Source organism: Mesocricetus auratus, unplaced genomic scaffold (assembly GCF_017639785.1).
Source record: "Mesocricetus auratus isolate SY011 unplaced genomic scaffold, BCM_Maur_2.0 Super-Scaffold_100007, whole genome shotgun sequence".
Classification (NCBI taxonomy): Eukaryota; Metazoa; Chordata; class Mammalia; order Rodentia; family Cricetidae; genus Mesocricetus; species Mesocricetus auratus.
Genome location: NW_024429191.1, coordinates 8,594,778 through 8,622,751, shown reverse-complemented (window position 1 = coordinate 8,622,751; position 27,974 = coordinate 8,594,778). Strand labels below are relative to the sequence as shown.

At 50.4% G+C, this 27,974-nt stretch overlaps 2 protein-coding genes across 9 annotated transcripts; one reads left to right on the top strand and one right to left on the bottom strand.

The window, feature by feature from the left end:
• Nucleotides 1-2,795: 2,795 nt before the first annotated feature.
• On the top strand, nt 2,796-21,104 carry Flywch1 (FLYWCH-type zinc finger 1). 2 transcript variants are annotated; one of them, XM_013121735.3, is made up of 8 exons: nt 2,796-2,952; nt 9,734-10,057; nt 10,398-10,823; nt 11,840-12,298; nt 12,427-12,690; nt 17,288-17,551; nt 18,172-18,567; nt 20,012-21,104. In XM_013121735.3, exons 2-8 carry the CDS (start codon nt 9,826-9,828, stop codon nt 20,035-20,037), a joined length of 2,067 nt encoding a protein of 688 aa, XP_012977189.1. In that variant the 5' UTR covers nt 2,796-2,952; nt 9,734-9,825; the 3' UTR covers nt 20,038-21,104. The 2 variants fall into 2 exon arrangements, with proteins under 2 accessions (XP_012977189.1, XP_021089450.1); XM_021233791.2 differs by having other exon boundaries at nt 2,802-2,952; nt 9,739-10,057.
• Nucleotides 16,445-25,056, bottom strand: LOC110342990. Of its 7 annotated transcripts, XR_005878121.1 has the most exons (6): nt 24,498-24,840; nt 24,315-24,425; nt 23,954-24,229; nt 23,479-23,825; nt 17,916-18,005; nt 16,445-16,564 (listed from the first exon to the last, which is right to left on the bottom strand). XR_005878121.1 is itself a non-coding variant. In XM_040748205.1 (4 exons), exons 1-4 carry the CDS (start codon nt 24,893-24,895, stop codon nt 17,704-17,706), a joined length of 642 nt encoding a protein of 213 aa, XP_040604139.1. In that variant the 5' UTR covers nt 24,896-25,056; the 3' UTR covers nt 16,445-17,703. The 7 variants fall into 7 exon arrangements, 3 of the variants coding, with proteins under 3 accessions (XP_040604139.1, XP_021089451.1, XP_040604138.1); XM_040748205.1 differs by lacking the exons at nt 23,479-23,825; nt 24,498-24,840 and adding an exon at nt 24,857-25,056 and having other exon boundaries at nt 16,445-18,005; nt 23,954-24,143; XM_021233792.2 differs by lacking the exons at nt 23,479-23,825; nt 24,498-24,840 and adding an exon at nt 24,847-24,906 and having other exon boundaries at nt 16,445-18,005.
• Nucleotides 25,057-27,974: the final 2,918 nt, after the last annotated feature.

Sequence of the window (27,974 nt, the reverse complement as noted above, 5' to 3'; positions counted from 1 at the left end):
TGGGCTCCTGAGTTTCCCAGTGTGGAGACCCTAAGGAGAGGAGCCTACAGGATCACCAAACACACAGAGCATGGGGAGGAGAGATGGAACAGAGATTTCAATTGCAGAGGCTTATGAATTCTGCCCATGTGTAGATCAGCTGTGTGGATGAGATTAGCCATGGAGAGGGTGGTTGCAGGAACCTGGTATCACACCAATTCTGAGGTGAAGAGATGGCGAGACAAGGAGCCTGCCAGTCCTAGGACCTTTCAGCTAGGTTAAAAGCAAGGAAGAGTACAAGACAGACCAAGCAGTCCTCCCTGTGGGAGCGATCCTCCTGCTTCTGCCTCCTGAATACTAGGATTACAGGTGAGCAGCCACCATACCTGGTCTTAAACTTTGGCTTTTAAAATAGGGCCCATTGACTCCTGATTATTCTTCCACCTCCAAGAAAATAGGATTCAAAGTGTGTGTCACCACACCTAGCCAGACTGTTACCCTTCTTACTTTTTGTTTTTTGAGGTGGTCTCAAAATCCACCTCTCAAGGGCTGGTATTGCACATGTGGCCACAACACTCAGTTTTGTTTGTTTTCAAGGATTTATTTATTCATTGGTTTCTCTCTCTCTCTCTCTCTCTCTTTTTTTTTTTTTTTTTTTTGGTTTTACGAGACAGGGTTTCTCTGTTTTGGAGGCTGTCGGTCCAGCCTGGCCTCGAACTCACAGAGATCCGCCTGCCTCTGCCTCCCCAGTGCTGGGATTAAAGGCGTGCGCCACCAACGCCCGGCCTCATTGGTTTCTCAAGACAGGGTTTCTCTGTGTAGCCCTGGCTGTCCTGGAACTAGCTCTGTAGACCAGGTTGGCCTTGAACTCACAGAGATCGCCTGCCTCTGCCTCCCAAGTGCCGGGATTAAAGGTGTGCACCACTACCACCCGACCTCAAAGATTCATCTATATGAACATTTGCCTACCTATATCTGTAACATGTACATGCCTTATTCTGAAGGAGGCCAGAATAGGATGTCAGATCTCCTAAGTGAACTTTGTCCTCTGCAAGAGCAGTAAGTGCTGAAAAATTCTAAACCAGTTGTTTTCAACCTGTGGATCAAGACCCCTTTGGCAAACCTCTATCTCCAAAAATATTTACATTATGAGATTCATAAGAGTAGCAAAATTACAGTTATGAAGTAGCAACAAAAATAATTTTATGGTTGGGGCCACCACAACATGAAGGACTGTATGAGAGGGTCTCAGCATTAGGAGAACCACTGCCCTGCTTGTTTTTGAGATGTTCTATGTAGCAGCAGCTTCCTTGGGACTCACTACACAGCCTAGAATGGTCTCATTCTCCTGCGTCTGCCTCCTCCAGAATCCTGAAATTACAGGCTTGCCCCTCACCACCAGGCTTTGTATTTTCTGTGTTTTTTAGCTTTTCAACTTGTAAAAAACCCTTTATTTATCTTCCATTTACCTAGTCACATATGGTGGTGTTGTTTTAAAAACAGAGTCTCATATAGCCCAGGCTTGCCTTGCATTCATTATATAGTCGAGGACTTGAATTCCTGATTCTCCGCTTCTATTTCATTTGTTCCATGCCACATCCAACTCCTAGATTCTCCATCCTCCCTCCCTCCTTCCCTCCCTCCCTCTTTCTCTCTTTCTTTTTCTTTCCTTCTTTCAAGACAGGGTTTCTCTGTGTAATAGCCCTGGTTGTTCTGGGATTTGCTTTTCTAGACAAGGCAGGCCTCAAACTCACAGAGATTGGCCTGTCTCTGCCTCCTGAGTTCTGGGGTTAAAAGCTGTGTAACCACTGCCTAGTGTAGCTCCTGGGTTCTTATTTAAAGTTGTGACCTGTTATTGTCATTCTGAATCTCATTGCCCTGGGTTGGGAGTGGAGGATATTTAAAGGCTTCTGTGCGCTGTATAAGAAAGTTCAGCAGAACTGGACAGATGGCTCATCCGTTAGGAACACTGGCTGCTCTTCCAGTGGACCCAGGTTTGATGCACCGCACCCACATGGTGGTTCACAACTCTTAGCAACTCTAGGGGATCCGACGCCCTCTTCTGACATCCGCAGGCACCAGGAATGCACATGGCCCAGATATACATGCAGACAGAACACTCAAATACATTTTTTAAAATGTAAGCAGTATGTTTAAAAAACAAAACAAAACAAAACAAAAGAAAGCTGGGCGTTGGTGGTGCATGCCTTTAATCCCAGCACTCTGGAGGCAGAGGCAGGCGGATCTTGGAGTTCGAGGTTTAAAGAGTGGTCCAGGACAGCCAGGGCTACACAGAGAAATCCTGTCTTGAAAAACCAAAACAAATAAGAAAAAAGAAAGGAGGAAAGAAGGAGAGAGGGAGGGAGGGAGAGAGAGAGAGAGAGAGAGAGAGAGAGAGAGAGAGAGAGAGAGAGAGAGAGAGAGAGAGAGAGAGAGAGAGAGAGAGAGAGAAAGGAAAAAGTTCTGGAAGGTCACCGACCTAAGAACTCATTTAAGGCAACACTACAGTCAAATCCTATGTAAGGTCCCGGTGTCTCAATCAAGATTGCGGGCATCCTCTCATTGAGGATGCCCCGCCTGCATCCCTACAACAAATTCACCTGCCGCCCCGCCCCTCCCCCCTGCAGTAGCGGGCCTATGGGTTGTCCCACTTCAACACGTTAATAGTCCCGCCCCTGTACGCTGATTGGCTAAGGTGTTAGGTTGGCACTGCGCAGAGAAAACCCGGAGAAGTAATTTCCGCCTCAGGAATGGCTCCGCGCCTCTGCTGCGCATGCTCACTAATAGTGTAATGGCGTTCCTAGCCGGTTCCGCGCGGGGGCGCGCGCGCGGGCACGGGCTCGCTCCCCGGGGGGCAGTTGGCGGCTGGATCGGGCGCTCGGGTCTTGGTTCGTACGTAGAGCAGCCCCGGCTGCTAGGCCGACGCCTCCGTTGGCGGAGACCCACACGAAGGACCGCGTGGCTCAGCCGCGGGTGAGGACGGGCCCCTACGGGCGGGAAGGTCCGGCCCGCGGGGCGATGCCTGGTCCGGCTGCCCCAGGGTCGGGCCCGGTGATGGGGAGGAGCCCCAGCTCCGCAGCTCGGGCTCGGACTCGGGTCGCCTCCTTGTCGGTCATCCGCGGTGCGTCTTCTTTCTCCCTGCTCTCTGCACCAACCCACCCGACCCCTGTACGGATCTCAGCATCCCTAAATCCCGGATCACACATTTGCCCGTCTTCCTCGGACCGTGTCCACCCTGCCCACTGCGTGTCTGCCTGGCTCTGTCCTCTGCTGCGGCCCATCCTTGCGGCCGCAGGTCCCAGTGACCTTGCACTTTTTGCCGGTGGTTATCCCTCTGACTATAGATTGCCCGTTATGGCTTTCAAACTTTGTGACTCATTCTAGACTGAGAAACATGTTTTATGTGTATATTCTGTGCCTGACGATAGATTCGTGAATCACAAGTTTAAAGAGAGCCGCTTACCCGACTCACATGACGCAGATCTATTAGGCTCTGTTCTAATTCATTCCTTTCTCTTCCGTTCCATTCCATTCCATTCCATTCTATACCAAATTATTGACTTGCTAACGCATTGATTGAAGACCTAGTTCATCTGATATCTTTAAACCCTCCTTTACTCCTTACTGACATAGTCAGATAATTATTCCAAAGAAAGACCTTTTTGTTGTGGTGGGTTTTTGTTTGTTGTTGTTTTTTGTTTTTGTCTGTTTGTTTTTACGTTTATGCTTTCTAGGGTCCATACTGTTGCTGGGGCTTGATTTAGGTTTTCTGGTATGATTCAGGTATGTTTTTCTCATTGTTCTTCCTAGAGCCAGGAGTCTGACAGGTGGGGGAAAAAACCGAAGTTGTGGTAAAGGAGCTTCTTACTGGTGATCTGATGAGATGCTCACCTATGACAGAGATGGCTTTTACTGGAAGCGTGTGTGTGTGTGTGTGTGTGTGTGTGTGTGTGTGTGTGTGTAAACTTGATTTTTAAGAAGAGCAATTTGTCAGCTTGTCGGTACTCTTGGGGAAAATTGGGGAAGCCGAGGCTGAAGACCATCAGAGCACTGCCCGGATCTAGCTGGGCTGAAGGGGAGGCAGTGAGGACGGAAGCCTCGGTGACAGGAAAGCAGATGGAAGGTGGTGTTATTACACACACACAGAGTGGCATTTGAGTACCGTCAGGCTAGGCCAAGGAGCACATGTAGCCAAGATTCTGATCTAGGATGATCAGTGTGTCAGTTGGCTTGCCTTGTTTCCTCATCGTTCATGAGTGTGTGTGCGTGTGGGTGTGTATGTGTGTATGCATGCAGAGGCCTATTCCATTGCTCTCTGCCTTATTCCTTTAAGACACAGTCTCACTGGACCTGGAGCTATCCTGGAAGCCATGCCTCTGCCTTCTTCAGCACTGAGGTCACAGCCTACCGTCACATGAACGCTGGTATCTGAGCTAATGTCCTCATGCATATGCAGCAAGTGCTGTTGTCTGCTGAGCCGTCCTTACCCCACCCCCATCCCCAGCTTTCCGTATCTGTGACAAAATACTTCTGTGTTGGTGTGCTCCTCAGGGGGACGGGGATAATGACGTCGAGAGAATACAGTGAGAACACATTAATTTTCTTTGGTTTTGGAGAATCTAGTCCAAGATCTGGTAGTCGGATTTCCTTACAAGGGATGGGCTGTGTGATGATGGCTCTGAGCATATAATGAAGCAAGATGCTTCTGTCATAGTCAGGAAGCAAGAGTGAGACGGACTGGGGTTCCCAGAGGTCACTCAAGGGCATGCCCCAGTGATCTAAGGGCCTCCCCTAAAGGTTTCATGACCTCCCAATGGTGCTACATTGATTCTTTGATTAGTAAAAAAGAAAAAATTCTTCTGAGACAGGGTCTTTCTAGGTAGGTCTGACACCTAGAATTCAATGTGTAGCCCAGGCTGGCCTTGAACTCAACCTGTAGCCCAGGCTGGCCTTGAACTAAAATGCTGGAATTAAAGACATTTCACCACCGCATCCTGCTGCAGTGTCTGTATTTCTAATTGCTTTGAAACAGTACTCTCAGTCTGCTGTCCTCATCTCCCCACCCAAGACAGCCAGCAGTATTGCTTCCACAGCTGCTTGGGAAAACAGGTGATGGTGGATTTTATGTAGTTCATAGAGACCAGAGGGGCGGATAAACACCCTATCCTGCGTCTCTCTTCTGTTGCTGCTGTCCCCAGAGACCCAGAGACTGGTCTCCCTCCTCCTTCCCCCCTTTTCCCATTCCTTTTGCCCTAATAAGAAATCCCTCCATGTGAGCTCTCTCGAATGGCATCTTTCTCTCTTGTGATGCTTTTTAAATTACAACATGCTGGGGAGTTGGATTCAGTATCTCATACTTTTACAGCAAATGCTCTTACCCACTGAGCTTTCTCCCCTCACCCTCATTCACTGCTTTTCCTACTGTAGGTGAGTGGCCAGGAAGTTCTGGGAATAACATGCAAGGGCATGGTAATATATTTTATCTCCCATGTAAAGGTAAACTGTCGCTCTGCTGTTAGCTGCCAAGAGAGGCTTCTGGCTTTCAGTATTTTATAGTTGGCAGTTAGGGATTGGATTCAGTTGTGACTGAGGCACTGAGTAATTCCTAACATTGCAGGGTTTCTTGGCCTACTCTGAGCAGTGTGTGACCACCAGCAGGGCCACAGTAGGAGAGCTGTAATCACCCAGCTCTGACATCAACACTGAGGGAGGAGAGGGGATGGAGAGTAAACCACAAACTTTAGACTCTTCAATGTGCTGTTCACATCTGTCTAACCTGAACATACTGTGTTTTTGTTATAGACATATTGAGTGAGAAGTAGATGTTGCAAAATAAACACATTAAAGCTCAAGTCGATGGACAAAGTAAATAAGACTGGGAGGGCATGGTGGCACACATCTGTAATCTTAGCATGTGGAGGTAGAGAAGGGAGGACCAGGCATTCAAGACCAGCCACAGCTACATAATGGGTTTGATGCCAGCCTGGGCAGAGGTAGGTGGATCTCCTTGAGTTCCAGGGCAGCCTGATCTGCATAGTGAGACCTGGTCTCAACAAGGAAAAAAAAATCCCCAAGCAAACAGATCCTGATGTGCTGGATGGATGACTCAGCAGGTACAGGCACTTGCTGCCATGCTGAGGACCTAATTAGACAACCAGAATCCATCTTGACCATAGATAACTAACTGCTGCATGTCTCTTGACCTCCATCTCTGCGCCTCACATGTAATCGAGTGCATGCATACATCCACACAGACAACAAAACCCTGTCTCCTAAAACCAAAAAAAAAAAAAAAAAAAAAAAAAGATGCATTTTAGGGTTTTGTTTTGGGGGTTTCCTTTTTTTTTTTTTTTTTTTTTTTTTTTTTGGTTTTTCGAGGCAGGGTTTCTCTGTATTGTTTTGGAGGCTGTCTTGGAACTCGATCTGGAGACCAGGCTGGCCTCAAACTCACAGATCCGCCTACCTCTGCCTCCCGAGTGCTGGGATTAAAGGCGTGCACCGCCAATGCCCAGCTCCTTTTTTTTTTTTTAAGATTTTATTTATTATTAATTCATTACAGATGGTTGTAAACCACCATGTGGTTGCTGGGAATTGAACTCAGGACCTCTGGAAGAGCATCCAGTGCTCTTAACTTCTGAGCCATCTCTCCAGCCCGTTTTGGGGGTTTTCAAGATAGTTCTTTGGGTAGCCCTGGCTGTCCTGGAACTCTGTAGACCACCACCTCCCAGCTTTGTTTTGTTTTTTTTAAACTGAAATAGGGTTGGGGACATGACTCAGCCAGCTAGCTGTGAGGGCTGGTTTTGACCCTATTGTTCATGTGAGGCCAGGTGTGGTATCCTGCGTCTGTAGTCCTAGCTTCTGTGTTGAGATGGAGACAGGAGAAGTTCAGGACTCTCGTAAACAAGCTAGCCTGGTATTTCCTTCCAGTAGGGAATAAGAAACTCTTCCTCAAATCAGGTGAAGGCAAAGACTGACACCCCAGGTTGTCATTTGACCTCCACATGCGTGATGTTCTTGTCTACACTTATACTCAAGCACATGTGTGTACCATCATGTACATACATACAAAGACACACAAAGATAAAAAAGCAGGATTATATGGAGAACCCCATATCCCCATCAACATGAATGTCAGCATCTTACACTTTTTATCAGATTTTTTTTAAGATTTATTTATTTATTACATACATAGTGTTCTGCCTACATACCAGAAGAGGACACCAGATTGAATTGTAGATGGTTGTGAGCCACCATGTGGTTGCTGGGAATTGAACTCAGGATCCTTGGAAGCGCAGTCAGTGCTCTTAACCTCTGAGCCGTCTCTCCAGCCCTTTATCAGATTTTTTATTGTGTGTTTTATTGTGTTTGTGTGATGTGGGAAAGGTCTCATGCTATGACTCTTGGGTGGAGGTCAGAAGACAACTCTGTGGAATCAGTTCTGCTTTTATGTGGCTTCCAGGGATCAGGCTTGCACAGTTAGTGCTTCTACCCACTGAGCTATCCTATCCCTCTGAGCTGGCCTTGATTTTTGTTTGTTGAGACAAGACCTGATTATGTAGCACAGACTGGCCTCAAATTCTACCTCAGCCTCCTGAGTGAACTCTCCTCATGCCTGGTTTTATTTGCTTCTGGGGAATAAAGTAGTCTTATATTCACCAGGCAAGCATTTTTTTTAGGGTTTATTTATTTATTAGATATACCATGTTCAGTCTGCATGTGTGGCTGCAGGCCAGAAGAGGGAACTGGATCTCATTACAGATGGTTGTGAGCCACCATGTGGTTGCTGGGAATTGAACTCCGAACCTCTGGAAAAGCAGCCAGTGCTCTTAATGTCTAATCTATCTCTCCAGCCCCACCAAGCAAGCATTTTAGCTACTGAACTACATCCCCAAATAGTTTTTTTTCTGTTTTTGTTTTTTTTTACACTTTTTTTTTTTTGGTTTTTCGAGACAGGGTTTCTTCTGTGGCTTTGGAGGCTGTCCTGGCACTAGCTCTTGTAGACCAGGCTGGCCTCGAACTCACAGAGATCCGCCTGCCTCTGCCTCCCAAGTGCTGGGATTAAAGGCGTGCGCCACCAACGCCCGGCTTTGTTTTGTTTTTTAAATTTTTTTTTTTTTGCCTGCATGAATGTCTGTGTGAGGGCGTTGGCCCCCTAGAATTGGAGTTATAGACAGTTATAAGCCACCATGTGGGTGCTGGGAATTATACCCAGGTCCTCTGGAAGGGCAATCAGGGCTCTTAACTGCTGAGCCACCTCTTCAGCCCCCTCCATTGGTGTTTTTAAACACAGAGTGTACAGTCATCACCTTGGCCAATTTTGGGACACTTTCATGATTGCAGGTGAAAACTACACCCATTAGCAATCACTTCTCAGTCTCCAGATCCCACCACTCAATTGTTTTCAGTCTCTATATGCTGGCCGTCTCTAAACCCAATCCTAAGAGACTGACCCTTTCCTACTGGTTTCTTTTACTAAGGGTATTTAAGAAGAAGCAGCTGCTGGGCATGGTGGTGTACATCTTTAATCCCAGCACTGGGGAGGCAAAGGCAGATCTCAGCGAATGAAAGGTCAGCCTGATCTATAGAGTGAGTTATAGGACAGCCAGGGCTACACAGAGAAACCCTGTCTTGAAAAACAAGCAAAAAAACTTGAAAAAAATGTGTTTTTGCTTTGTAGACAGACTCAGGGTATTACTTTGTAGTCTTGGCTAACCTGCAACTTACTATGTAGACCAGGCTGACCTGGAACTCAGATATTCACATGCCTCTGTCTCCTGAGTGCTAGGACTAAAGGTGTGTGCCACTATGCTCAGCTTTTTATGAAAAAAAATTTTTAAAGAAGCTAAAAATGTCTGGAGTGTTACCGTCTTATTTAATGGCTCTTATTGGAAGGTGGGAAACTCATTGCTAGCTACATATTACTCAGTTGTTCCAGAAAGACAAGAAGGTCAGCCCACCCTGGGGTAGCACCCCATATCTGACCATCCTTGTCCAGACTGGAACCCTGGAACCCTGGATGCCTAGCCAAGGCAACACCAGTAACAGAAGCTGCAAGGTCAATGCAAAGGGCCTCTGGTATCTGGAGGACTAGGCTGAGTTGAGGCCTCCAGGGTAGGTCAGAGAATAACCTGTGTGAGCCGAGTTCCATTTCCCAGAGCTAGGCATCAGTCTTCTGCCATGCAGAGTACTAGCACTTACTGGCCTGGGTTCTTTGAGACAGGTACCCAGTATTGAGGTGAACTGCACAGTGCCAAGGTAGGCACACAGGCATCTGAGCAGGTACGGTGGGATTTCATCCTGTTCGTTCCTAGGCATGTCTGTTTCCTGCCTTTTAAATGGGCCATTAAGAATGTAAGGGATCAGCCGGGCGGTGGTGGCGCACGCCTTTAATCCCAGCACTCCGGAGGCAGAGGCAGGCGGATCTCTGTGAGTTCGAGGCTGGGCTGGACCAATAGCCTCCAAAACAATACAGAGAAACCCTGCCTCGTACAAACCAAAAAAAAAAAAAAAAAAAAAAAAAAAAAAAAAGTAAGGGATCTATGCTAGACGTTGATGAGGCTTCTAAGGTAGAAACTCAGTAGAAACTCAGTAGCTAGTACGTTGATCACCAGCAGCCCTGGAAAGGCTTGGGTGGGGGCTGTCTGCCCGGGGCTTCTACTTCTGTCGGGTCTCCTCCAGGCTCCATCACAGACCCACTTGTTAGAGCCCCAGGTCCAGGAGCCTCCTCCACTAACTGCCTTGGTTCCTCTCTTAGGACAGAGGCTTGAGAGGAAGAGGAAGAAGGGGAAGAGCGACCCATCTCCCAGGAGGCTGAAGGTGGCCTGAGGGCCAGACTCTGAGACCAGGATGCCCCTGCCTGAGCCCAATGAGCAAGAGAGTGAGCGTGTAAAAGCTGGCCAGGAGCCCCAGGAGCCCTCCAATGTGGCCCCGGCTAGGGACAAAGGGGGGTCCAAACCAACAGGTGCCGTGTCCCTGGAGATGTCAGGTCCTGCCACCCAGTCCACCAACACCCCCCAGGCTGTGCCGGCTAAGAAGCAGGGGCGGATAATTCACCGGAAACGCAGCAGGGTAGATGCAGGTGAGATTTCCTGGTCCTGCTGGTCCTGGGTCTGTTGGCCTGTACACCTCGTTTTCCACCAGGGTGACCTATGAGATCCCATTCTTCCATTCAGTTACGCTATTTAGTCTCTAAGTACATCCTGTGTCCCAGGCACCAGGCCCACTCCCTGAGCTATATCCAGAATTCTCTAAACTCCTTAAATCTCCCTTATTCACAAAGCCTGGGCTTGCCTGGCAGTTAGGAGCCTGAGAAAGCGTCCTGCCTACAGGGTCCTACCTATTCACAGACCCACTCACCAAGGCCCCTGACCTTGACCTTTGCCCTAGAGAAGCTAATCCAGCCTTTTTCATATCCTCAGCTGCCCCTCAGCCCCTGGAGTTCCTGAAGACCCCATATGGGGGCCGCCTTCTAGTGCACAAGTCATTCCTGTACAAGCAAGAGAAGGCTGTGGGGGACAAGGTGTACTGGAAGTGCCGCCAGCACTCAGAGCTGAGCTGCCGGGGACGGGCCATCACCCGTGGCTTTCGGGTCACTGTGATGCGGGACCATTGTCATCCACCTGATGAGGAGGGCCTGGAGGTCCGGCGCCAGAAGGAGAAGCTGCCTAGCTCAGACCTGCCTGAAGGCTCTGAAGGCCAAGAAGATGGGGTGAGCCTATGGCTGTACCCTGTGGAACCAGAGCCCACCCCTCAGCAAAGCATTGAAGCCCCAGAGGAGGAGCAGGGGTACCGATCCCTGGCACTGCAGAGCTTGCCTCCCAAGAAACGCCCCACACCAGGAGTGGGTGAGTACTTGTCCTCTGCTCACTTGGAGCAGGAAAGAACCCTGGGATCCTTCATGCCCAAATTAAAAAAAAATGTGGGGTTTCATGGGGGTACTTGAACTGTGCTCAAAATCAAAACTATAAATGCACCCCAGTCATCATTAAGCCCATGGGACAGACAGCATTGTGATACGGGGGTCCTGGGGCCTTCCAGAATTTCCCATGCAGTGGGGCTTGGTATGGGTCCTAGAGATCTGCATGCTGATGGGCAGGTTTCAGTGATTCAGGCTAAGTTTGGCAGGGTTCCCAGGGGCAAGGTGTGGCTTTTGAGTCACAGGTTCAGATTCTAACCCTGTGAATTGAGGCCTTGATCTCAGATAAGTCACGTGAGTTCTGGGGTCACAGGAGCTTATTCCTGAGGCAGGCTGTAGTAGGAGCTTGTAGTAGGGGGTGGAAGGGAGCGTGAGCTTAGCTAGCTGAGGGGTGGTGTGCGGTCTTAGAGTAGGTAGGCGTGGCTTCTGGGAGCCTGGATGGTTCCTGACCACAGGAGCTGTGAGGATCTGAGTGGCTGCACTGGGTTCTGGTGGGAGGAGCATCTTTTCCCAAATGTTAAGAATATGTGAGTGTGTGCCTGCCTATATTACTCCAAAAGAGGAGCTAAGGATGTTATTCGGTGGCAGAGCACTTGCCAAGCATCTTTAAGGCCTTAGGCTTAATTCTATACACTGTAAAAACGAAAAAGCTAGACAAAAATTTTGAACAAATCCTAGAAAAAAATGGCCAAGGGTGGCCCAGAATATAACCTATGAATCAGAGCCGAGCTTGGCCCCTCCCATTGTGGTATGAACTGGAGAGCTGAGAGATAATTGACTTGGAAAAGAACCTTGTTCCTCTTGGGTGGCTTGGGTGCATTGGACTTCACACATGCCCAGCTCAGGGAAGTATGTCATCATTTGGGAGAAAGATACTTGGCAGTTCCTCCTGGGACCCCTGGACTCTTGTCCTTGGTGTGTGACCTTCTTGGGTTCTTCCTCCAGTACGGTATCGGCCCCTTGAGTTCCTGAAGACATGTTATGGGGGCACTTTCCTGGTTCATCAGTCGTTCCTCTACAAGCGGGAGAAGACCGTAGGGAGCAAGGTGTACTGGACCTGCCGGGAGCATGCGGTGCATGGCTGCCGTAGCCGTGCCATCACCCAGGGCCAGCGAGTGACAGTGATGCGCAGCCACTGCCACTCACCTGACATAGAAGGCCTTCAGGCCCGGCGACAGCAGGAAAAGACCATAAAGAAGATACAGGCAAGGCGAATTGGTGCTGGGGACTTGGAGGATTGCGATGACATCGAGGACACACTGCTCCAAGGGGTGGACAGCCTGTTCTACCGCAGGGGGCAGGGCAGACTGACTCTGAGCCGGTCCAGGTCCAGAAAACGAGCAAGGAAGAATAAGGAATCCTTTCAGGAACCCCCCGAGCAGGAGGACCAGGACGTGGACCCAAGTGAGTCTTAGTGTTTGGGGAGCCTGTGCCCAGAATTGGCTGCCTCATTTTGGGAGGTGGTAGCCAGCCTGCATTCTTAATCTACATCCTCTGCCCCACCCCTAACTGTCTTTGCCATGCTCTTGCAGGAGGCCCAGAGTTCCTGAGGACTCCTCTAGGGGGCAACTTCCTGGTGTATGAGTCCTTCCTCTATAGGCGGGAGAAAGTAGCTGGTGAGAAGGTGTACTGGACTTGCCGGGATCAAGCACGAATGGGCTGCCGCAGCCGAGCCATCACTAAGGGCCGGCAGGTGACTGTGATGCGAAACCACTGTCATCCACCTGACCTGTTAGGATTGGAGACTCTGAGGCAGCGGGAGAAACGCCCCGGCCCCACTCAGTGGGATGGCCCAGGTACCTGCCGTGACCCCACAGTTTTTTTTTCTACTGGTTACATGTGTCCTGCCCTCTGTCCTTCTGTAAATATTCTGGAAGTCACAGTCCTCTCTTCTGTGACTCCCCGCTTCTGCCCCATACTCAGTCCGTCTGGGATTTGCTCCCCCAGGTTCCTCTTTACCTGCCAACTTATTCTTCTAGGCCCAAAACCTGATAAACCTAATCTCTCCTCTGTTATCTTAGAGGCTGCTGAATGTGTAAGACCAGTTCCTTATTGCTACAGTGAAAGCAGAGGTCAGCGAGTCAGTCTCAGAGTCTGGGAGCTGAAAGAGCCAAACCTCCCTCCAGCTTTAGCTGTTGCAAACCTGCATGCTAGAGTCCTGGCTCTGCCCATCTGGCTCCAGAGGAGCCTGGTGTCTGCCTGGGGAAAGGGGTTGTAGCCTTCTCACCTGGTCAGCACTGAGTTCTTCAGCCCACACTCACCAGCCTCCGAGTCCTGTAGCCTTTGGAGTCCTCTGAGTTACCTTTTAGTTCTAAATTTATTCCAGATACAGGGGGTGTTTTACCATCCTTACTCCCTTTTTGTTCAGTTTCTATGACAACCCTTATAAACAGGGAGATGATGCCAGGTCATGACATCACTACCAGCCCCGCACATCTCTACTCTAAGCATTTGCTTCCCCGTTTCTTTTCTTTTCTTTTTTTGATTTTACAAGACAGGGTTTCTCTGTATTGTTTTGGAGGCTGTCGGTCCAGCCCGGCCTCGAACTCACAGAGATCCGCCTGCCTCTGCCTCCGGAGTGCTGGGATTAAAGGCGTGTGCCACCATCGTCCGGCTTGCTTCCCCATTTCTTAAAATGCATTCTACCACTATTAAATTAATCCATTTTGTCCACTTTTAAATCTCCTTATTACCTGCTGATGTCCAGCCAGAGGGACTGAATTAGCTTTGATATACTTTTGAGTAGGTTTTATGCTTTTGTTTGCTTGATTATGGGTCATTGTTTTGTTTTTTGAAACAGGGTCTTTTTTTTTTTTTTTTTTTTTTTTTTTTGGTTTTTCGAGACAGGGTTTCTCTGTGGCTTTTGGAGGCTGTCCTGGAACTCGCTTGGTAGTCCAGGCTGGCCTCGAACTTACAGAGATCCGCCTGCCTCTGCCTCCCGAGTGCTGGGATTAAAGGCGTGCGCCACCAACGCCCGGCTTGAAACAGGGCCATAAGTCTCAACTATGTAGCTTTGAATAGCCTCAAACTCAGAGATCTGCTTGCCTCTGTGTGTGTGCACATGTGCGTGAGTATGCACGTGCATAAGTGCATGCAAACTTTGGCATACATGTATGAGTCCAAGGACAACATGTAGGAGTTAGTTTTTCCTTCTGTCATGTAGGTCCTGGGGATTGAACTGAGACTGACAATCTTGGAAGCAAGTGCCTTTGTTTTCTGAACTGTCTTACTAGCCCCTGCCTCCTGTTCTTATCAAATTCTGCCCCTGCTAAGCTGGGACTACCCTGCACTTTTCTTTCCTTCCCTGTGTGGCTGTCCAAAAGCTGCTGTGTGCGCCTCTTTCTCCGAGGACCCATCACTGCCCACGTCTTTCTCCACTGTCTTTGTATCACATCAGTAAAGGACTCCAAAGCTTGCCGAGCCCTGCTTCAGCCTTGCCCGGGGATTGGTGCTAAGCCTGACCATCACCTACATTCCGTTGGCTAGGTGAATTGCCTCTGGGCTTTCTTGTCTTGGTTTGAGAGGTCCTTGAGCCAGGCATCTTGGAGGACCTGTTTGAGACCCTGCCCATCAGGAGCTGTTGGTGATTTCCTCATACATTTGCTGGGTAGTGTGGCTGTCTGAGAGTGCCAGGCTGTAAAGTGTCACTGCACAGTAGCTGAATCTACTGGAAAATAGCATAGTCTTTTTCCTATGGCTGACCCTAGAGGTGTGACCAGATTCTGCTGTAGGACTTGGGAATCTTCTGCCTCCCTGATGTGTCAAAGCTGTGGTTCCCTAGGTTCCTTTTCAGACCGTAGCTTTCGTTCGTCAACAGTGTCTTCCTTGCATTTGTTCTGTTCTGTTTTGGGACAGGGTCTCTCTGGGTACTCCTGGCTTTCTGGAGCTTATTATGTAGACCAGGCTGGGTTTGAACTTGAGGAGATCCTCTTGCTTCTGCCTAAGTGCATAGAAGAAAGGTACGAGCCACCATGCCTGATGCAACAGTGTCTGTCTTCTCACATGCCTACCTAATGCTTCTGTTCCGTGGCTTTCTGTGGCTAGAGTTATACAGTCGTTGACCCTCCTGTGATGACCCTGGTCACTTTTGCAGTGCCATCTCAGATTTTCTAGGTTTTGTTTTCTGTTTCTTCTACTAAAGCTTTAAGTGTCTGCCCTCATACAAAAGTGACTTTTGTATGGTGCCTAGTCTTGGCAGAATGATGGCCGCTGCCTGTGTCCTGCTGAGGCAATAGCCGGTTTCTCCAGACACAGTCTCCGCCTGCGTGCTCTGGTGTCTGCCTCCCAGCATGCAGCTTTCCCCTGTGTATTGGCCTTCCAGGCCCTGTCTGTGCACGGGACCTCACTTTGCCTCTGCAGAACTGGAGTAGTTCTGGGTCTTAGCAATATTCCAACAGAGACCTCTGCCTCCTCTTCCCTGGGCACCCTGCTTTGTTCCTCATGTATAAACCCACCTTGATGCCCTTGTGCCTCCAGTTCCCCAGTGCCTCTCTGGCTCAGCCACTGTGTACATGTTTGGGGCGGATCTTGTTACAGGGCTTGGCTGAGTTCTGTTGTTTACTGTGTAAGTGAGTGTTTTTCCTTCATGTGCGTTTATGCTTATTGAAGGCCAGAGGCAGCACTGAATCCCCAGAAACTGGAGTTTAGATGGCTGTGAGCTGCTGTGTGGGTGTTGGAAAGAGACCCTGCTCTGGAAGAGCGGCCCATGCTCTTACTGGCTGAGCCATCTTTCCAGCCCCTTGACTCAGGTTCTATCTCGCTACATCCTTAACATCTTACAATTCCTCTGCCTCTGTTCATTCTGTTGGTGTCTTTGGCTTACTGTTTCTCTGTCCTTGTACTCTACCCGTTTTTATTTCCTGAAAACCATTTTTTATTTTATTGTTCACATATGTAGTTGCTTTGCCTGTTTATATGTTTATGTACTATATGTATGCCTTGTGTCCATAGAGGCTGTGCCTGGTACTTGTGGATGCCAGAAGAGGGCATCAGATTCCCTAGAACTGGAGTTATAGATGGTTGCAAGCCTTTGTGTGGCTGCTGGGATTCAAACTTGGGTCCACTGGAAGAGCAACCTGTGTCTTGTAACAGCTTAACTTCCATCTCTCCAGCCCAGCCCTGACAAACATTTGACTCCAGTGTGGAGGAGGTAGACCATTCCCCACAACCACAAGAGGCTCTCCTCCCTCTTGGCCTCTTGGCTGCTCTGCAGGTTGTCCTAACCTCCTGGTCTCCTTCCCTACCTCTCTGGTCACTCTGGAGTCAGATGCTTTTACCCAAGCCCTCAGCCTCTCAGGGCTGCCCACCTCCAGCTCCTTTGTCATTTGGTGACTTCCTAGTCTGTCACTGTCTTCAGTGCTCCTACTAATATGGCCCATTAAGCCCTGCTTAAAGTGTCCCTGATTTCCTAATCCAGAGTCCACATTCTGCCAAACAGCATGACCAGGCCTGCCACAGCAATGCCTGGCTCCCTGGTACCAACTTCTGTCTTAGTCAGTGTTGCACTGCTGTGAATACAGACCGTAACCCCGACAGCAACGACGACTGTCATAAAAGAACACGTTTAATTGGGATTTGCTTACAGTTTCAGAGATTTAGTTCATTATCATCACAGTGGGGACCATGGCAATACACAGGCTGGAGAAGTACTTGAGAGTTCTCCATCTACATCTGTAGGCAGCAGGAAGAGAGAAAGTCACTAGGCCTGGCTTTGACTTCTAAAACTTCAAAAGAAAAGCCCCTCCCCCCAGTGATATACTCCCTCCCAATCCTGACAGTGCCACTCCCTGGTGACCAAGCATTCAAATCTGTGAGGCTATGGGGGCCAATTCTGTTGAAACCACAACAGCCCTTGTGCCTGGTCACGGTGATCACGGGAGGTAGTGGGGAACGAGGGTCCTCTAGGTAAGGCCAGGCTGTCTTTCAGGTTCCTCTTACCTCCACAGCTCAAGCTTAAGCCCAGCTAACACACATATACAGCCCTTGGGCTCATGACTAAAACCCCCTCTTTAGTTCGGAGCTGCTTTGACCCCCAACTCACTCTTCAGACTATGGAGTACCTGCCGCTGGCCTGGAGGGCACCTAATTTAGTGAGCAAACAAACACCCTGCTCCCTCCGACACTATCATGCTGGAGCCTTTACCTGCAGGGCTTGGCCTGGCCAGTCTCCAGCCTTGGGATGGGTAGACCCTGGCCCCTGAGGGCACAGTGGGGTTTGCGGACACAGGGCTATCTTACTGTGAGCAGGGGGAGGCATGAAGTGGGTGGTAGGGTCTCTCCAACATGGATGGTGTTCTTGGCTACAAAACTAGGAACATTCCCCAGCCCTCCCCTCCTAATGTCAGGTTCAGCTTCCATGCCCCTTCCCTGATTGCTTCCCTGGTTTCTTTACAGAGGGGCCAGAGTTCCTGAAGACCCCTCTTGGGGGCAGCTTCCTGGTGTATGAGTCCTTCCTCTATAGGCGGGAGAAAGCAACTGGAGATAAAGTGTACTGGACTTGCCGAGACCAGGCGCGCATGGGCTGTCGTAGCCGTGCCATCACCCAGGGCCAGCGGGTGATGGTCATGCGCAGGCACTGCCATCCACCTGACATGGGTGGCCTGGAAGCTCTGCGGCAACGAGAGAACTTCCCTAACCTGACCAACTGGGAAGGCCCAGGTATGTGGAGGGAGAGTGCCTTCTCGTCATCGCCCTGCAACATTCCAGGCCCTTTCCAGGCTCTGTGCTTGAGGCACCGATTTTACCATGTGATTGATCGCTGTTGCTGAGAGACACTAACTCTGGCCCAAAGAAAAAGTGAGGGTGGTGGGCTAGGGGTGGCATGGCTGGCAGTCGCCAGTGACTCGTGACTGAGCAATATAAAGACCCTCCATCCCAGGGCCTCTATTTCTCCTGTCTTCTCCCTGGGCCTGTTCTGCTCTAGCAAAGTCTGAAAATGGCTTTGTGGCCAGCTGGTGGGCGGGGAAATAACAGGCCCCCACTATACAGAACAGATTAATCCCTGGCCTCCCAGCAGGGCTACCTGTCTGGTGGACCCCAGTAAACATGAGTTTGTAGTCTTGTGAGGCCTCCAGCAGAGCTCCAGGGGGCAGCCCAGGCGGCATCGGAGCCTCTGCAAAGGAAAGCAAGTATGTATTAGTATCTAAGAACCATGGCTGAGCAGTAGTCCCCAGAGCCCGGGGGAGCAGGCAAAGCAGAGGGGACAGGTACTAGTGTTGGGATTGCAGTGGACAGAGAAAGGCCAGTGGTCCCCTCACAGCATGACTCTGCCCCTACAGAGCCTCTGCAGCCACTGGAGTTCCTGCGGACCCCCCTTGGCGGCCGATTCCTGGTGTATGAGTCCTTCCTGTACAGGAAGGAGAAGGCTGCTGGTGAGAAGGTGTACTGGATGTGTCGGGACCAGGCTCGTCTGGGCTGTCGCAGCCGTGCCATCACCCAGGGCCGCCGGGTCATGGTGATGCGGAGCCACTGCCACCCACCTGACCTGGATGGCCTGGAGGCCCTGCGGCAGCGAGAACAGGAGCAGCGAGAGCGGGAGCAAGAACAAGAAAGAGAACGAGAGCAGGAACTAGAGAGAGAGCGAGAGCAAGAGCGAGAGCGGGAACGGGAACGGGAGCAGGAGCGGCGCGCCAATGCAGCCAAGAAGAAAAAGAAGAAGAGGAGGAAGAAGAAAAGTATGTTCTGAGTGACCAGGGACTTTAGGCCTAACTTCTTCATTTCCAGAACCTTCTTTCCCTCTCATTTCTATTGATCCCTTCCCATTGACATGAAACTATACTACGTCTTCGTAGTCCTTAGACCAGCTTCCATTACAAATTGATCCTCTTTTTTTTCTTTTCTTCCTCTGCCCCCTCCACTGAGACAGGATTTCTTGGTGTAATAACAATCCTAACTGTCCTAGAACTCATTTTGTAAACCAGGCTGGCCTTGAACCTAGATCTGATTTTTCAAGAGATAGTAACCTAAAAAGTATTGAGCTGTCTTAGAATAAAAGAGGAAGATCAAGTCCAGCATAGTGGCACACACCTTTAGTGCCAGCACTGAGGAGGCAGATCTCTGTGAGTTCAAGGCCAGCCTGGTCTACAGAGCTAGTTCCAGGACAGCTTCCAAAGCCACAGAGAAACCCTGTCTCAAAAACAAAACAAAAAAAAAAAGAAGAGGTTAGAGCAAGAATAATGTTGGAAGTAGGTCCTCTGCCCTTGAGCCTTCAGATGACTGGTCCTGGTGACATCTCCTCAACTTCATGGTGAGTCAGAACTACCCAGCCCAGCCACTCTTATAATTTTGACCTCCAAAAGCTGTATTGGATGATTTGTGACAGTGCATTGGCTATCAAAGGCAATTACCTACAAGTCTCCTGGCTCTCAGGAGAACCTCAGGCACCAGTTTCATCTTTGCTGAGGAACAAATTAGAGCCTGCCCATTGTCCCAGCACTCAGAAGGCTGAGGTAAGAAGAGCACTAGTTGAAGGCCTGTCTGAGCTACATGGTCAGTTCTAAGCCAAACTCAGCTATATAGTGAGATAGGGCTTTTTGTTTGTTTGTTTGTTTTTTCAAGACAGGGTTTCTCTGTAGCTTTGGAGGCTGTCCTGGAACTTGCTCAGTAAACCAGGCAGCCTCGAACTCACAGAGGTTTGCCTGCCTCTGCCTCCTGAGTGCTAGGACTACTACTGCCCAGCATGAGATTTTTTTTGTTTGTTTGTTTTTAAGGCAAAAACTCAGAATCAGATCATAAATAAATCTTTGGGTTTGGTTTTGTTTTTTTGAGATAGGATTTCTCTGTGTAGCCCTGCTCCTGGAACTCATTCTGTAGTCCAGGCTGGCCTTAATTCAGAGATCTACCTGCCTCTGCCTTCTGAGTGCTGGGATTAAAGGCGTGTACCACCATACCTGGCTTGATTTCTGTTTTGTTTCATTTTTGTTTTTGTTTTTGCTTTTTTGAGACAGGGTTTCTAGTTATAGCCCTGGCTGTCTTTGAACTCACTGTGTAGACCAGGCTGGTCTGGAACTCACAGAGATCTGCCTGCCTCTGCCTCCTGAGAGCTGGGACTAAAGATGTGCACAGCCGCTTCCTAGCTAAATAAAACCTTTGTAATGATACACATTTCTCTGTCATCAGGAACATCGAAGAAGAGCAAAAACTGAAGCATTGGTCCCTGTGAGGTGAGTCTTCTCTGAAACAACAGAGGAGCAACCGACATCCCAGATGCAGGCGTTTCCCATCACTCAGATTTGCTTGACAACTCCCTTCACTCTTCCAAACCATCGACGACCTTCACATTTCCTCAGAGGTCTCCCAGGAGGAGTGCTTTGACCTTGGGTGGTATCTTGTGTTGACAGAAAAATAGTGCCAAGAGCTGATGGGTGGCCTGCAGACCGTGCCATGCTGCTGTCACCTTTATGACCTAGACAGCTGTGAAGAAGTGTGTCTGGACTGATATACCTCGACCCCACTCTGCTGTCCAGGCCTCAGCACCATCTGCTTCCAAAGCATGCAGCCTTGCAGAGAGCTTTCCAGTGGGGTGTAACCCTTCATAAGCTCCATAAAGTCCAGCAAAATGAATGTGTCCTTAGCCAGGATATATATGGTAGCTTCTTGCCACCTTCTGAAGACAGTGCAAGTCACAGCGGGTTTTTTTGCATCTTTTAGGGACAGGTTCTGGGGCCTTCTTGGTCTTCAGTCACTTGCTGCTTACTAGGACACAGCCAGCCCCAACCATGACAGAGCAGGCCAGGCTCAAGGCTTCGCTATGCCTTCTGTCAGGTTTTGCATCTTGCATTCTGTCCCAATTGAAAGTAAACCTGTGTCCACAGCAGCAGAAGTTCCTAGCAGTGGGAGCCAGCGTAGATGTCAGGAGGTGGTGACACCAGATAGCCATGCTCTAGTGGCAGCTGCACCCCTGAGAATTGCCCACATGGTGTTGCCTGATGCACAAGGAGAGTTAGATGGCATCAAAGCCTGCCTCCTATAGAAGAGTTTAGCAGAACTTAGAGAGACACGCTAGAAGTGGCACTGTAACATCCCTAGGAACTGCAGAGCTTTCTGCATGCTACACCCTAGACAGAGCTGTCCCTCTCCCGTCATAGAGCTGCATGCTCCTCTCCTTTAGCAAGCAAGCCATGAAGCAGCCACCCTGGGGGATAGTGATGGCCTGGTGCCCACCACTGGCTTCTGCTCATCTGCTTCCTTCAATAAACCCTATTTAGTCTCATGGTGCAGTGCTGCTGTGTCAACACCCCGTCTGCAGCAATAGGCTGAGCTGCACAAAGCCACGCACTGTTTCTGTTTCTGCCAAGCACTGGGGAAGTAATGGGTTTGGTTGGCAACTCCTGGGCCATGGTGTTTGCTTGGCTTCGACCAAGACTGGGAGGGACCTGCTGAAGCTCTGTTCCCAGCCATAAGAGTGGGCTATGTGCCACCCCTCATCTTGAGTCCTTCATGAGCTCACTGGAATGAGTTGAAGTGAGCCCAAAATGGAGGAGGCACCTCAAGCAAAGGCCATGTTTGCTTCTTGAGTTCCTGGATACTATCTGGACAGGTGACTGCCCCTGTTCATGTTAGCCCATTACCCAGTCCTGACTACCAGCTGCCCTAGGTTTCCACCTGAGATCGGCCTCTAGTCAAAAAGATGGTCTGGGGGCTGGGGAAGGTGCTTGCTACACGACCATGAGCATCTGAGTCAGATTCCCAGCAACCCTGTGAAAAGCTGAGCCTAGTGGCACATGTCTGTAATCTCAGCACTGGGGAAGACTTCAAACAAACACTCAACAGTGGTTTTTTTTGTTTTTGTTTTTGAGACAGGGTTTCTCTGTGTAGCCATGTCTCTGTGTGGCTGTCCTGGAACTCACTCTGTAGACCAGGCTAGCTTTAAACTCAAGAGATCCACCTGCTTCTGCCTGTTGAGGGCTGGGATTGAAGTCATGGGTGATTCAGTACCCATCCCCATCCCTCTGCGTCCAACTCACCTAGGCCCCAGCTGCTCACCCTAGGGCCCAGCAGCTTCCACACCCACTTCTTCCTCAACTACCTGTCAGCGCAAACTCCACGGTACTCCACATGGAGTTCCCTCCCTGGCTGTGTATCAGGTATGATGGCCTAGCTTAAGGACCAGACACTAAGGATGCGTTTAAGGATGTCTCCAGCTGGAGAGATGGCTCAGGGGTTAAGAACACTGTCTGTTCTTCCAGAGGTCCTGAGTTCAATTCCCAGCAACCACATGGTGGCTCACAACTATCTGTTATGAGATCTGGTGCCCTCTTCTGGCATGCAGACATACATGCAGGCAGAACACTGTATATGTAATAAATAAAATCCTTTAAAAACAAACAAAAAAAGATTTATTTAGCCGGGTGTTGGTGGCTCACACCTTTAATCCCAGCACTCGGGAGGCAGAGGCAGGCGGATCTCTGTGAGTTCCAGGACAGCCTCCAAAACAATACAGAGAAACCCTGTCTCTGAAAAACAAAACAAAACAAAAAAAAAAGGGATGTCTCCAGGACCCTCTTAGGATAACACAGGCTTTAGGCCTTCTCCCACTTGCTTCATCCTACAGCCTCTTGCTCTGGAAGGCCACAAGAAGATGTATAGTACTCTGGGGAGGCCAATCTTCTGTTCACATTCTGGAGGATTCTAATAGGTCCGTTGCCACCTATCTGACAAAAAGGAGAGTAGTAGAGGCTAAGCAGGCTCTTCTCACTGCCCTCAGATCTGCCAGCCTGTCCTGTTTGGCACACATTATTGTTTTAGAACAAATTGCCAGGAAGAACTGACAAAAACTATTATACTTTTGGTGAATCTGGGCTCTGGGAAGGCTGAACAGTACCCTCTGCCTGGGTTACACAGCTGCAATCAAGGTGGCAGCCTCAGACTGGAGGCTCATCCTCTCCTGGGCAGCTATGAGCAGACCCTTAGACAATTCACAGACCAAATTAGACCATCCAGGCTCATCATCATCACATATTTTTTTAATTAAGGTCTCAAACTGTATGTGCCTATAGTCCTAGTACTCAGGGAGTCGAGGAGGATCTCAAATCAGTGTTTAGACCAGCTGGGGCTACATAGCAAATTCCAGGCCAGCGTGAGCTACATAGCAGACCCTGTTGAGAGGTAAGGCAGGGCCTTGCTTTGTTACCCAGGCTGGCCTTGATGTCTTGGACTCAAGTGATCCTGCTGCCTTAACCTGCCAAGGCAAGCACCACTGTTCCTGGCCACATCTCTTACTTAACACAGAGACAATTTAATTAACTAGACACTAATGAATCTGCATCAACCCCTCCACCACACAGCACAACCTCAAGGGAGAAGTGTGTGATATACTCACGGTTATATCTACACTCCAGAGGACCAGTTCATGAGCCTGTGGACCTCTAGGGGCAGGAAACTTGGGGACACTTTCAAATTCTACCTGCCGTAACCTAGCTCACCTGCCCTTACTAACTCACCCTCCTTAGCCCAGGAAAACCCTGGAAAAATGATCAAGTGGCCCTGGAGGTTGGTTCTCAGGAGTCCAGGTTCCAATGATTCTGGGTCTGGGAAAGTGGGCAAGAGGGTAAGCGGTAGCAGTGTCCTGAGCCAAAAAAGCTCACCAGCCTAGTGCTCGACAGCCAGGGACCCAGGCATGTTTCAGGAGGCTGAGCTGGGAAAGCTCGGCTACCAGAGGTGAGGTTGCAGAGGCTCTTGCTGTGGTCACCAGAAGGAACCAGCCTGGACCGTAGGCCCAGCAGCTCTGCCTGGACAGTGACAGAGCTCCTGGGAATGGAAGGAGGTCAGGTGCAGCTTCCGAGTGCCTGCTGCGCCATTCACTGGCCATTCCTGAGGACCACGGGCCTTTGCTTCTCGCCCACGGCTCTCCTTTGGATCATGGCATTCACATCCATGGGGACAGGCTACTGTTCAAGATGGAGTATCCAGAGTCTCTGCTTCCTCAGGGTGGCTTTGGGGAAAGATGGTTTTGCTGCCATAAGCCACAGGAGAGAGACAGTTTGGCTAGTGTCTCCCTCCCTCACGCCAGACTTCCTTGGGACAAAGACCCACCCCTCATCCCACCAACTGTCGCATTACCTCCATCCATGTGAATGCAGGGTGCTTGGCGGATACCACAGCCTGCTCTGAAGCAACGGGGAGGGCTCCTCTTCATATCAAAGCTGAGGAGCAGTCCTGGTGCCATTAGGGCCTTCAGGGGGACATTGGAGAAGGCAACTGAGGGGCATGGGACTCTGAAGAGAGGATTCCCAGCTGGCCCTCTTCTGGCCTGTGAATGAAGACAAGCTGCAGGTTCTCTCCAGTTTGGTGGCACCTCCAGCCTCCACAGCAAAGCCTCCATCTGGACTTCCAGGCCTGGGCACAAAGTAGTCATGAGGAGGAGAAACAGGTTTTGAAGAGATGGCTGTGGGCAGAGGCATGGAATCGAGGAGAAAGGTACCTCTTTGAGACAATGATAGGCCAAAGCCAGGAGAGCAAGGAGGGCCAGGGTTCCAGCAGCAACTGGGACGCCTATGGGCATTTGTAGCTCCCAGCTGATGCTGTAATTCTCCTGAGGAAAGAGGAGACAGAGTCAGGGGTCTGGAGAGGCAGGAGAGGAGGATGGACAGGGTGTAGTTCTTACCTTTCTGCTCCAAACCAGCGGACTCTGAAACCACACCATGGATGGTTCCTTACCAACCACTGTTGGGCTTCCAGGCTCTCAGTCTTCCCAGAGGTCCCTACACCCCAGATGCCCGTGAAGTTGGTTACTGTAGCACCAAGCACCGCCAGGCTAGTCTGATAGCAGTGACCAAACAGGGCCTTTGTGCTTAGCCATCTCATCTTTCGAAAGTGAAACCCTTCCTTCTCCAGCCTTCTGTGAGGGAGGGGCACTGAGAAACCTGCATAACCCATAGCCCCAGCTCAGCAGCCGCCCTTCCTGAGGCCCCCCCAGAAGAATTTAGTGGGCAGAGCAGACAAGCTGACTCCACCTTTCAGTACCTCCAACCTGGTCCACAAAGGCAATTTCCAATAAATCATGAGCCTTCTCAAGAAACAGAGTTCTCCAGCACCCCCTGGCGGGTGTAACTAGCAAAGGCTGCTACCCTCGGCTCCTCCCAGAGAGCCAACCTCCTGTAGGATTACTGCATTTCTCCATTGTAGCCATTTGGTGGCATCCCAGGAGGGAAACTGAGACCGGGGAAACAAGTAATTTGTCAAGTCCCACAGTAGATGGACAAAGTCAAGAGTGTGTTCCACCTCTGAGTGTCTCCCAGTCCTGCACAGGCTGTGACCTGAGCACTTAGGACAAGCCAGCAGCAGCAGCAGCAGCAGCAGCTCATGGAGGTGAGTGTGGTCTCCAGTGTTGGGCCTCTGAAATGATCACGCAACCTCCCCAAACAGAGGCACATGCTGTGCTCTGCCTGCTCACAGTTGACTAGGTGATGATGCGGACAGAGAAGCTAGGCCCAGGAAACTGGGTCAGGGGGTTATGGCAGGCTTTTGAGATCCAAAACAGCAAACAGCATCCACACAAGGTCTGTGACCAGATGAAGACAGATGCAGGGATGTGCAATTCAGAAAAAGGAAGGTACAGTGGGAAAGAAAGAGCAGCCCCTGGGTGGGGTTAGGTGCTGAGGGTAAGTTTGAGTGAGGCGTGCACACAGAAAGATAGCTTGGAGTGGCGTCTTTACAGGCAGTGTCATCTCTGAGAGACCAGAATGCCATATTGGGAATTTGGGGGCTTTCTTTGCTCTCTGTCCACACTAGGGTCTACCCTTACCCTGATAGACTCCCAGAAAGAAATGGAATGGGCTCAAATGCACCCTGGGAAACTTCCTGGGATAATGCCACCCAGTGTCTCCAGCATTTCACCCTTTTTCACACTGGACGGAACAAACCTGACTTCATGTACTTCAAAGAAAATAAGAACAAGGGCACCCACCCTCATGCCCAAGTTGTGTTTTGGTGTGTGTGTGTGTGTGTGTGTGTGTGTGTGTGTGTGTAAGTGTTCTACATATGTGTATGCCTGCAGGCCAAAAGAGGGCACCAGATCTCATTCCAGATTGTGTGAGTCACCACGTGGTTGCTGGGAGTTGAACTCAGGACCTCTGATAGAGTAGCACCTCTCCAGCCCCCATGCCCAAGGTTTCTCTTTTTTTTCTCTATTGCCCCCACATGACAGGTTTATGTATACAAATCTATTCACGGAAGTAACAGACCAAGATACACCTATGTCCCCCAGGGACAGAGTCTTAGGCACTATGACCCTGAACTAACTCCTTCCATACTTCGGTTTCCCCATCTCTGGAAAAGCAATACTGGGGAGACTGCTGTGGGATAGCAGCTCTCACTGGAGGTGTGGGGGAGGCAATGGGTCTTTTGTTTTTTGTCAAGACAGGGTTTCTCTGTGTAGCCTTGGCTGTCCTGGAACTCAGTTGTACCTGTCTGCCTCCGGAGAACTGGGATTAAAAACATGCGCCACCACTGTCTGCCTGGCAATGGGACTTCTGGTCAAGGAAAAAGAGAACGGAGCTGGGTGTGGTGGCTCACACTTTTAATTCCAGCACTCAGGAGGCAGAGGCAGGGGGAATCTATGAGTTCAGCCCAACTTGGTCTGTTACTGCAAGCTCCAGTCCAAACCTGTCTAAAAAGTGCACTGTAAGAGACACCTGGTGTCCATCTATAGTGACATCGTCCTGTGGAGGAGTCAGAGACCTCAGATGTGGCATAGGGACAACAGTGTCAACACCAGGCACCAAATCACACTCTGCTTGAATCTGGGCTACAACGCTGAACAGCCAGTGAGTCCACAGTTGCCAAGGGCCTCTGAGCCCCAGTTCTGGGATCTGCAGAATGGGGAGGTGCAATTGTTCCCCTAGGGCCTTGGGAATGCTGACAGGCTGCTGCCTGCACAATGCAGAGTGTGGAATGCCGGGGAAGTGTGTGTTGAGGGGAGCAAGGCATGAGGCCTTTCTTTCTTCTCAAAGGGCCCACAAGCCATCCCGGACTTGTGGCAAGGACATTTCCCACTCACTCCTGTCTCAGGGAACCACGCCTGCTGACAGAGCCCCACCTTCCTCTCTTGCCCCTCTGCAGAGGACAGGACTGGTCAGATCCACCCCAAACAGTGGAGGGCTGTTTTCAGGGCCCATGGTTCTGCCAGGGAGGAGCCATTCCTCAGCTAACTCTGCCATGATTCCTGCCCTGTGTGTTGAGGTCGGGATCACTCATTTCTATGCGTTCACTTCCTCCTCCACATGACTGACCCTCACAGGAAATGTGAGGGGTCCAGACTACACAGCCCCCAGCTTCTTCTGGCCCTCAGGTGAAAAGGGAAGGTTGGCTTCCTTGCTAGATGTCTGGAGGGCTCTGGAGGGGTCAGTGCATGGGGGAGACTCCCAGTCCAGAGCTCAGCTCGGCCACTGAGTTGCCAAAGGGGGCACCCCTCACCAGCCCACAACCTCAGCAAATCTATCCCTTTGGAATACTCCATCCCTACCCGACCCCCTCCACCCTCTGGCAACTTGTCATGGCCCTAAGAACCTTCGAATGAGGCGCCAACTGCACAGCTGCAAGATTCCCACAGCTAATTGTTGATCACTGCCACTCAGGCTTCAGCCTCTTAGAATCCTCTCTGCGAATCTTGCTTCTCTGCTTCAGAACCCGTGTTAGGTGGGGGAAGCCCTGGATTGTCAGAGCTGGGCTAGGTCAGCCTGGGCCCAAGGCATGCTAGCCCAAGGGTGGGCAGGCTGGTCTGATGGGCAAGGGGTTTGAACAGGGTAGGGCTGCATAGGGTACATCCCCTCCCCCCCCCGCTCTCTCCCTGGGTCCCCACCCCCGCCCTCCCACGCACCTGCGCTGGCCTCCCCCCAAGCCCCGGGGCAGCACTGGGAGATCAGAGGACTCGGAGGAGTTGGAGGAGTCGGGCTCAGGGGGATGGGGCGGGGAATTTCCCCCCACGCCTGCCTGGGCCTGCTCCCCTCCCCCTCCCCTACCAGGTGGGGGGCACCGCTGGGGGAATTCCACTGCAGGCAAGGCTCCGGAGAGCCTGGGCTGGGGTCCTAGGGAGTGGAAAAAATGGAAGCGGGAGAGGGGGCGGGCTGGGACGGGGGGCACA